Here is an 11,558-nt window from a genome sequence, read left to right on the forward strand (position 1 = left end):
AAATCGGTAGCACAGGCGGTCCCATCATATGTTATGTCTTGTTACCTTTTGCCGCAAGGAATAACAAAGAACCTAATGAGCGCTGTCTCGTGGTTCTGGTGGAGCACTAAACTCAATAATAGAGGTCTGCATTCGGTCGCTTGGGATAAAATCTGCTTGCCGATGAACAATGGCGGACTAGGGTTCCGGGACTTTCATGATTTTAACCTCACTCTCCTAGCGAAACAGTTGTGGAGGCTGCTCAAGTACCCTCACTCTCTCTTGGCAAGCGTACTTAAAGGATGCTATTACAGACACTCTAGCCCCATGAAGGTCGAGAGAGCCAACAACCCTTCTTATGGATGGTGTACCATCCTAGCCTCAAAACAGGTTCTTCAGCAAGGCCTTCGAAAGAGGATTGGGAACGAACATGATACTTAAGTGTGGGATGAGCCATGGCTCCTCCCGACACCAGCACGACCTGCCAAAAACATTGATATCCCTCGTGATGGGGAGCTACGGGTTCACCACCTTATTGATGAAGATACAAAGACATGAAACCTAGACTTGTTGAAAGAGTTAATTGCAGAAGAGGACATCTCCCATATAGTTTCGCTCCGGGTGAGTAGAACATGTCGACCCGACGGCTTTAGTTGGGATTTCACAAAGTATGGATTATACACAGTCAAGTCTGGCTACTCGGGTTCACAGGACCTGCGTGTTAGTGTCGAAACTCTCGTAGTCTCAGAACCAAATACCACGGCTCTCAAAGAAGCAGTGTGGAAAATAAAAGGCTCGAGAAAGCTAAAGCACTTCTTATGCCAAGCCATATCAGGTTATATAGCGACAACAGATCAACTCCATGGAAGACATTGCTCCAGAGAATCTACTTGAATCCGTTGTGGTGCCGAGCGCGAAACTATAAACCATACTGTCTTTGAATGTCCTCCCGTATTACAGTGTTGGGCCTTGTCCCCCATAACGACTTCTCCGGGGGCTTTCCCGTGTACGTCACTATATGCAAACATCGATTTCCTTCTGTCGCGTGCAAAGAAGGGAGGTGTGAGCTCAGATGTGATGGCCACTTTCCCATGGATTGTATGGTATATTTGGAAAGCGAGAAATGAGAAGGTCTTCAACAACAAAGACATCTCGCCTCTAGACACAATGCACCAAGCAATAAAGCAAGCGGAGAGCTGGACAGTTGCTCAACAATTTACAGAGATTCTAGAATCTGAGGAGCAGCAGACGGAAGAAGTAATTTTAAATCGGTGGAGGTGTCAAACTAACGCTTCATGGATAAATGACATTGACAAAGCTGGCGTACGCTTCGTTTTGCTGGATGAAGGGCCGTCTCTGTTCGGTGCACAAGGTATACCAGCTGCTGCTTCACCCCTACACGCCGAAGCTGAAGGCCTGATATGGGCGATGCAAGAACTGGTGAAAGCCGGGGAAACTGCGGTACGTTTCGAGTCCGATTGTGAGCAGCTTGTTAAACTGATTCAACATGAAGAAGATTGGCCGGCATTGGCATCAGAGTTGGACGAAATTAAAGCACTATCTACTGATTTCAGTGACTTCTCTATAACTTATATCCCTAGATCTTTGAATGTCCGTGCTGACTGCCTTGCCAAAGGTGGACGATCGCGCGTAGAAAGCTCACCGTACATCAACGCTCTTGCTCCTCCGAGTTGGCTAGCTGTTTCGGCTGGTCAAGCGGGTATCTAGTTTCTTAAAATTGTTATTTCGATGTCAAAAATAGAAAAAAAAAACTTAATATTAGAGGCTTTATGTAACGCCCCGACCGCCCACGGCTAATAGGCCACCCACGTCCGCTCTCTCGGTCTGTGGGCTCCATCCCGTTCCAACGATCGGTCCGTTAGTTTTTCGAAAGGCTCGAAATCATTGTTTACTGATCATGCAATCACCACCCGACATTTCCCTGTGTTCTGGCCTCACTCGCACGGTATCGTGAATCACTTCCCGATAGGTCACCCATCCTTTCACTACTCCAGCCCAAGCACACTTAACTCTGGAGTTCTAACGGAGGTGTGATAGAAAATGTAAGTCAATTTTGGTGACATATGTAGCCAAATCAATTATGTTAAGTCTTTTCCATATGTCACCATTTGGGATGTTACGCTTTAATCATCGTTTGTTTTGATCCGATTAAAGTTAATGTCGTGACAATGATATTATCAGTTTCATAGATGCATACACTGCTTGTGTTTATTTTGAAAAGTACATAATATGATTTTTCCACAATATCTCAATGTATAAGCGCCAAGAAGAACATATAAAATGATTTTTTTTAAAGTACACAGAACATGGTATATACCAATTTATATGATAGTGCTTTGCTTCACATTTATATACCAGAATGTTTTATGTAGTCTGGTAAGATATTTTGAATTTTTTAATTTTCTAATGCAAAGTTAAAAGAAAGATTATATACTGTATATAAATATATGTATAACAGTAGAAGGATTTATATACTGTATATAAATATATGTATAACAGTATGCGAAGGCTTTGCTTCACACTATAAAAAATATATGATAGTGCTTTGATTTGATAAAAAAAAAATGATAGTGCTTTGCTTCACACTATAAAAATGAACCCAAAATTGTTATAAGTAGTATGCTATGAAATTTGATATTTGTTATGTTGTTTTATAAGGTGAAGCTCAGCGTACGATGACTTTTCAATTTACTCTATGAATTATCTAATTCTTGAGTATAATTTGGTACGATGTTTCTTCTTTATTTCTCAGCCCTTGATCCGATGAAAGCTAAGAAATTTATTTTATTTTTTTGACAGCAAACATTTACAGACTCATATTGACTCTGTAAACCAAATCGGTAACTCCGCATCCATGTGAACGACGAAAGACGGTTGTGTGCGAGCACTGCGTGCTAAGCTATCCGCCCGTAGGTTCTCCGTCTGTGGTACATGAACGATGTCTGAGTTGATAAAGCTTCTTTTTAAAAGCTTAATGTCATCCAGGTAACTCTCAAATGCTGGTCATTCTTCTGGTTTCGAAACCATCTTCACCAATTGAGAACAATCTGTTGCAAACGTAACCTGAAACTGTCTTAAATTCTTCATACATTCTATAACCCAAATTAATGCCTCCACCTCCGAATGAAAAGGTGAAAAATATGCCCTTAAATTCCTTGCCCCTAATAAACCATCAAAACTCGGTAAAGTGTTGTACCAGCCTTGCCCTGAAAACAAATCCTTATCTTTCCATGAACCATCTATGAAGCACCATCGTCCTGAGGTTACTGTTGTGGATCTGGTTTGTGCCGGATGCCCCCTCGTTTGATCATTGACTACCTGTGCCTCAGCCCAAAGTGCTGATTCCAATTCTGCTATTTTAAGTGTGTCACTTGGTTCAATATCCAGATTGCTAAACACTTTGTTATTCCGATCTTTCCATATATACCATAATATCCATGCAAATTGGTGGCCATCCATCTTTGGATTGACTCTCCAAAAGAGATGATCCATGTTAGCAAACAAAGAACTAATAGGAAACATATTAGGATTCGATGGTATCTTAGATAATGCCCACACTTGACATGCTGGAGGACATTCAAAAAACACATGATTTATTGATTCCTCTGGATCGCCACATCGAGCACAACATATATCCCCTTGTATTCCTCTCGCTTGAAGGTTTTTCATTACCGCTATACATCCTGAAAGGATTTGCCATAAAAAGTGTTTTATCTTCGGGGGACACCGCACTTTCTAGCATAATGCTTTTAGTATATCCACGGTGGGACCATAAAAATCTGGCGGTTTTTCCTTATCTGGATAGACGGATAGACCCGTTCCACTTGATAACCTAATTGGACCGAGTATTTCCCATTGTTAGTGAAATGCCATTCATTCCTATCTTCCATCGGATTTCAACTTAATGGAATACTTTCAATAATTTTTACATCATTAGGATCCTCCAAAGCCCTGATTGCCTGTAAATTCCATGTTCGGGATTCCGAGTTAATGAGGGAATCCACTGTAAGGTCCGGGTAATTGTTTTGAAGGTTTTTGTTTGCTGGTCTCGGTCGAGTGGCCGGGATCCAAGGATCATTCCTGTTGGGGGTGGATTTACATCCTCCCTCCAGGCCCATTAGACAATAAATTAGACCCATTTTACTATGAAGCCCTAGCTTCTTCCTTGTATAAATAGAGATACACCTCTCTTCATCAAGGGATTTTCTCTTCTCTATTTTAGACTAAGAACACTTCTTACAAATAGTTTCTGAATTCTTAGATTTAATTTACACTTGTAATCATACATGTAATACAATCTTTGATCAATAAAATCTTTTTGATGTTCATTTTCCATTTGATTTCTATGTTGATTTCTCTTAAGCCCAAAAAATCTAAGAAATCTATTTTTTAAATTCTTCATTGTATGAATCCGACAAACACACCGTTTTCGGTTCAAACAGTTGGCAATAGATGAGGCCTTCTCCCTTACAAGTAGCAATCGCCAAAATCACAAAGCTCTCTAGGTCTTTCTTGCGTAAAAACTAAGTTTGGTCATAAAGTAAATAAAAGAAAACTATGTATAGGAGTCACATGCCGGCTAGAGGGAAAAATAGGAAAACTGGGGCAAATCCCGAATTATTTGGAAATTTCCTTAAAAATCTCTACCGCTGGAACATGCACTCAGGTTGCTCCCCTCAACTGTTCTGCGCGACAAACTCCAAATCACACTCTTTTTCTCCTCTTTCCCTCCAACTGGTCCATCTCTAATCCAATGCAACTCCAGATCTGTAATGACTCAAAGGGACTAAAAAGACTCGATAAAACCTTGAAAACTATTAGTAAGACATACATATAATGTGCAAAAAACACAATATATCAACTCCCCCAGACTTAGATCCTTGTTTGTCCTCAAACAAAATCAAGTATCAAGAACCGAGAGAAAGGTTTGAAAGAGTGGGAACTCGCCTATTCTCATCAACCATACAATAACCACGAATCTTTGAACCATACAAGCAGTTTAGCTAAAACAACACATCCTTTCCAAGAACCCCACTGGCTGCTGTTCAAAACGGCTCCATACTCTGTATCTCAGACCTGCAAAAGTTAAAACTTTCCAGAAAAAACTCCTTACATTCAATTAAGAGTGGCGTGAGCTTCTTATCACATGAATTACATACGGTGACGGTCTAGGTATGAAACGTGCATTTTTGTGTTTAAGTGGAGCAAATCAGTGTTTAGGGGTTACCAATTTTCGTAGAGGATGCAGGATATCGCGCAAAATTGCAAGAGATGATAGATCCATTGATGTCCACAGCCTCTACTCGTTTTTGCTTGTTATTCTTTAGGAACAGTAGCTCTGATCCGCATGGTTCTCATCTCTTCACTTTACACTCCCTTCTATTTTACCAGTGGCGTCTGTCTTTCTTAGGAATCTTCTCCTCCTTCATCACCTCATTCTGAAGTACATAAAGCTAATTTTTTTTATTTTTTTGAATACATAGTTGATGGTGACGAAGCAAGAGGTAACATTTGTACTTTCGACATGCCACTGGAGTTCTTGACTTCACATTCATTCTTGTTTCTCTTTTTCTCTTCTCTTTTGTTAGATCAATGGCGGCGGAGCGGTTGCTCTGTGTGCTTCCGCCTACTTTTCAGCAGAAAATTATGTTGCATCAACGAGTAAGAGACTGCGTCGATCCTTTCCTCTCCGGTCCTTTTCCACATATATGTACATAAGATACTGAATAACAAATGCATGAGGGCGGAACAAAGGATTTAGGGTTTCAAGGTGGGTACAAACTAAAGAGGAGCTAGCCACTCAGGATCAGCAAGATGGATAGAAAGAATAAGAAGTCCTGAGTGTTAATCACGTTAAACCCTAATCCAATGCCCATAACAAGAAGAATTGCAGTCAAGAATAAGTTCAAGTTAGATGGAGTAAGTCTTTCCAGAGTAACCTCGACAAGCTGAGAGCTTTTGGAGAACAAGATGATGTAATGTTAGGGTGTTCTGGGTCCACATGTGCGTCTGTCGCTTCTGCTAAGGTCACTGAATAAGATGGATTAAAGCACAAGGGTGGTTAATACACATCATAGAATAAGGTCCTGGTTCCCACAAAGTTTGGACTGACTCGATAATGACATCAAAACGACTCAAAGCGGACTGACACTAAACATAAAAACAAATGGTAAACGATTAGTAGCAGATAAGCAGATAAGCGCCTCCCCCAGACTTACTTCTCACCATCCCTGGTGAGAAAATAATTCAAGAAAAGGCCAAAATAATAAACAAGTGCAGGAAACATAAATAGTTCAAACGGATATAACAATGGAGATAGGTCTAGGAGACTGCCTTGTCAGTATCATCGCTCTCGGACTGGCCAGCGGAACGCCTGTTCCTTCTGCGTGGAGTGTCCCATGGAGTCTTTTCCTCTCCGCCCGCAGTTCCTGCCGGCTCCTTCCCTGGTCGATGATTGCTCGGTGTAGGCTGCTCTCGACGAGGTTCAGCTGTGCTCGGAGTTCCCAAGCATCCTCTAGTGATCGCCTTCAGGATCCTCTTCATGAGACCATTATTCTTGCGCTGAGAATCCACCATCAATCGACGGTAAGTGGCATCATCAGCGTCGTCATCAAGTGGGCCTAGGTCATACGCAGTGTCGCCTCCAACAGTGCCTACAATCTCTGGCTCATCCATAGTATCATCCTGGTAAGATGATTTTGGTTCGGCGCAGAGATACTGAGGCTCAGGGACGAAACAGATGTTGACCACATCCCCAAGCAAGGTGATGTTCGGTTGAGGCAGCTTGCAGTAGAGGTAGTTCCTGTCCTTACCAATGAAACTGCAGGTCGTTTCGCCGTGGAGAATCTGGCAGTTGAACTGCGTGGTTTTGTTACACTAATAGGGGCTTAGATCAAGATCCAAGTGGCGGATTTGAGGAGTGAACAAACTCCCATAATGGTCCTTCTTCAGAGAACCCTTAATCACCCTTGCCTTCTTGTCCACAAACATCTGAACAAGCACACATCCTGGACTGGTCTTCATCTCAGAGGTCGGAATCGCAATGTCTGCGGATTTGATCTCATCCTCAACTCCTGCAAATATCATCTGCAGTTCCCCTCGTGTCACCTTTGACGTCTGGTCCTTTGAGATGAGCAGGTTGCTCAGGACCTTTGCAGCTATCCGCAGAACAGGGTTGCGGATGAGAGATTGACTGGCTGATCGGGATTTGAAGTCCCCTGAAGCGATGAACTTCCAGAATGCTTGCTCTTGGGGGAACTTCCTTGGAAAGGAAGTCTTAGTGTACTCCTCAAATATCTCATAGATCTCGGTCAGCTTCTCCAAACTTATGGAATGCTTGACGCCGCTCACAAAGAAAGTGAAGGAGGCCTCTTCAAAGATTGTGAAGCCGGGCCTCTTGAAGGTTAGCTCTACGGTGGCTAGGACTTGTCTCACCAAATCTGGGTACAGCGGGTGAGTAATGTGGCAGAGATCAGCTATTCCCAGCACCTGGAGAACAGCATACAAATACTCATGGAGGCCCAAGTCATTCAAAGCCCCAGCGTCAACGAATCGTGTTGGGAGGATGTTGATCTTGAGCAAGGAGTTGTAGCGACGCGAGGCTTCCTTATCCCATCATTTCTCTGAAGAGGCAGGGATGTATGGGTCTGTGAGGGAGATCTCGGTCCCCTCCTCTCGTGGCCACGGGTAAGTCGGGGAGACGATGTCGTCCTCCGGTTCTCCTCGGGCGTGTGGTGGTTTGATCCTTGAAGCCATCTTGGTTCGTCTGGGACTCATCTTCAAAACAAAACCAAAGGAAAGTGCTTAGTACCATTCGATTGGGTTTAGTAGGAAAAGATGGAAGCTTTTACGATTGTAGTTGCTCTTTCCAAACTATTCCATAACCCAATGTAGAGAGAACAAGCGATTGATAATGGTAAACCAGATACAATCACTTAGAAGAATAGGTACTTAAATCAACTCGCCAATCAACAGAAATCGATTCAATAGATCACAAGATACATATCTAAACAATCGATGCATGTGTAATTTAAGAACAGTGGCGCAAAGGTTATAAATTTCCATCTATCCTAATCGATTTAGCCATTCTCAACTCAACTTCTATTAACCATCCTAGCAGCAAAAGGAGAGGTCGATTTTGATTTAGAAAAACCCTAAAATTGATCTATTCAAGCGCAAAAGAAAAGAAGAGGAGAAGATTTTTGGCCGAAAATCACATTGTTATTTCGCCTCTTACCGTTCGATTGGTGGTGGAAGAGTCCTGCAGTTTAACCAAACAACTCGAAATCTAAGCAAGTATAAACCGAAAATCTCAAAACAAGTTGAAGAAGTTTAAAGAGTTGAAGGTTTTAAAGGGGAATGGAGAGAGGCGATGAAGGAGGCGGTTTTGGTGGAAGTGGGAGAGAGATGGAGAAAGTTCCCTTTTTATAGGCCCCCACTTCGTGCCCCACTTCCCACTTGCTAGGGTTTTCCTCAATTTTACAAAATTAATTCAAATCTAATTAATTTTTTTTTTTTTGGTCCCGAGGAACTTACCTTGCGGAGCAGCTGCTCCAAATCAGGAACAGCCGGAGACTGTTCCGGTTGAGTAACTAGGGGTTTTTCTGATTTTTATCCTGCAAATAAATTAAAAGAAACACAAAACAAAAATCAAAAAGAAATATTTACACTCACCAGTGGGTTGCCTCCCACCAAGCGCTTGGTTTAAGTCACTAGCTTGACTTGGTTAGCCTGTTAGGCTAAAGAAGGGTCGCTTAGGGGAATTTCTTCACCCTCCGCGATTGTTTTCTCCGCAAGATATAGCTTTAGGCGTTGACCATTGACAACAAATTCCTCACCTTTTGTGTTTAGCAACACAACAGCTCCGTAGGAGCGGACCTTTTTGATGGTGAATGGTCCGGACCATCTTGATCGCAGCTTTCCAGGGAACAATCATAACCTAGAGTTGAAAAGGAGCACCTGATCCTTATGCTTAAAGTTTCGGCTGATGATCCTCTTGTCAAGATAGGCCTTAGTTCGCTCCTTGTAGATTTTGAGCTTTCATAGGCGAGATGCCTAATTTCTTCCAGCTCGTGGATTTGCATGGATCGTCTTTCTGCTGCTTGTTTGATGTCGAAGTTGAGTAGCTTCACAGCCCATGCTGCCTTGTACTCCAACTCAACCGGCAGGTGACAAGCTTTACCGTACACCAGGTTGTAGGGAGTGGTCCCGATTGGTGTTTTGTAGGCTGTTCTGTAGGCCCAGAGAGCGTTGTCTAACTTGAGTGACCAATCCTTACAACTGGTGTTGACTATTTTCTGCAGGATGCTCTTGATCTCTCTATTTGAAACTTCCACTTGACCACTTATTTGAGGGTGATATGGCGTGGCTACCTTGTGTTTCACGCCATTCTTCTTCAATAGACCTGCAAAGATCTTGTTGATGAAGTGACTACCCCTGTCACTGATGACCGGTACCCCAAATCTTGGAAAGATTATGGTTTTGAACATCTTAGTCACCACCTTTGCGTCATTTGTGGGACTGGCTATTGCTTCCACCCACTTAGAAACATAGTCAACTGCTACCAATATGTATTCGTTCTTGAAGGATGGTGGGAATGGTCCCATGAAATCAATCCCCCAACAATCGAATACTTCTATTTCCAAGATGAAGTTCTGAGGCAACTCATTCCGTTTACTGATGTTCTCTTGGCGCTGACATGAGTCGCACCTAGAGATGTAAGAGTGGGCATCTTGGAACATTTTTGGCCACCAAAAACCGGCTTGGAGGATCTTGGACACGGTTTTAAATGTTGCAAAGTGCCCTGCAAAAGAGGAGCCATGACAGTGAAAGAGGATTCCTGGAATTTCACTCTGATACACACCGTCGGAATACTCCATCCTTGCAGTTTTGGTACAAGTATTGCTCATCCCAATAGTAATGTTTGGCGCCTCTTAGGAATTTCCGTTTATCATTGCAAGTGAATTTGACTGCTTCTTTCTCGGCGGCCAAATAGTTAGCAATCTCAGCAAACCATGGAAGATTGGGGTATTGCTTTTTGATCGCACAAACAAGGTGTTCCAGTACGCTGGAGCAATCTACGCTGGAGCAATCTGGACGGATTGGTTGTTCTGTGATGCTTCCGAGACTGGAGAGGTGATCTGCGACGCCGTTCTCGATGCCCTTTTTGTCCTTGATTTCTAGGTCAAATTCTTGGAGCAATAAGATCCATCGGAGCAGCCTTGGTTTCACATCCTTCTTTGTTAGCAAGTATCTCAACGCTGCATGGTCTGTGTGCACTATCACCATTGAGCCAACGAGGTAAGATCTGAATTTTTCAAAAGCAAAGACAATTGCCAGAAGTTCCTTCTCTGTAGTTTCGTAGCGACATTGAGCCTCGTCTAGTGTTCTACTCGCATAATAGATCACGTGAAGCTTCCTTTCTTTTCGTTGGCCGAGCACTGCTCCAACCGCAAAGTCGCTTGCCTCAGTCATTATTTCGAAAGGGAGCTCCCAGTCTGCTGGTTGCACAATGGGTGCGCTGACTAGAGCTCCTTTGATTGTGTGGAAAGCGGCCAAACCATCGCCATCGAACTCAAATTTTGTCTCCTTGCAGAGCAGTCTAGTGAGTGGTCTTGCGATTTTGGAGAAGTCCTTGATGAATCTTCTGGATGTATTCTATGCATGCATAAATCAGGTGAAATACCAGGAATATCTTCTAACGAATACCCTATTGCCTTACGGTATTTTATCAATTCACACAAGAGTTTAGCAGTTTCCGCATTATTGAGGCCAGAGTTCACAATGACAGGAGATGTGGAATTAGGTCCAAGAAACGCATACATGAGTCCCGCTGGGAGGGACTTTAATTCGATCTTTGGAGCCTTGAGTTCGGTCCAGGAATCGTCGAGCAGGCTGGACGGTTTGTTCCCTCATTTAGGAGCAGTTGCTCCTTCTGGTGGAACATGATTGCTCGTCTCCCCCAGACTTAGGAAAGCGACCATCTTCTCAACGCTTTTACCCGAATCAAGCATCTTCTCGTACCCATCAGCATCAACGTTGCACGTGTTCTGCTCAGACTCGGCTCGTATCAGAGCCACTTCTAAAGGATCATCCGCTAGGATTTCTTCAATCATCCCTTGTTGAGGGGTCAATGCTGTTGAAATGAGTTGATCAATATGGGAGAAGATAGCTTAAGGAGTTGAGAATGAGATAGTGTGAAGGCAAAGAGAGGGAGAGCTTGGGAATGATCAGGCCGTACAAGGCCGTACCGACCGTACCATCCGTACGGTCCGGATCAATCCATCACTCGACCAAGAAGAGGAGTTACCGTGTGAAAGGAGTAAACGGCCAAAGGGATTTACCTTAAGGGAGATGACCGTTTGGATGGATAGAGTGACTGAGCCTTATCCACACAGGCTGGAACAGGCTGTAAAGGCAAAAGGAACCTGGTCCAAGATGCCAAAAACGTGTGACAGCTTCCATTGGATCAAGTTTGAATTAAAGCAACCTTATCCTTGACCACACATGCTTAATCTCTCTAAAACCCTTGTATCTGATCCTATATATTGTAAACTCAG

General features: G+C 43.1%; 1 protein-coding gene across 1 annotated transcript in view; it reads right to left on the reverse strand.

Annotated features, from left to right (window-relative positions):
• Window positions 1-10,910: 10,910 nt before the first annotated feature.
• LOC106302640 overlaps window positions 10,911-11,558 on the reverse strand; it is a 5,376-nt gene continuing 4,728 nt past the window's right edge. Inside the window, exon 2 of the mRNA XM_013739106.1 lies at window positions 10,911-11,134. Coding sequence (XP_013594560.1) covers window positions 10,911-11,134 — 224 coding nt within the window. The remainder of the gene's footprint in view (window positions 11,135-11,558) is intronic.

The sequence above is a fragment of the Brassica oleracea genome, chromosome C7, assembly GCF_000695525.1.
Source record: "Brassica oleracea var. oleracea cultivar TO1000 chromosome C7, BOL, whole genome shotgun sequence".
NCBI classification, from domain to species: domain Eukaryota; kingdom Viridiplantae; phylum Streptophyta; class Magnoliopsida; order Brassicales; family Brassicaceae; genus Brassica; species Brassica oleracea.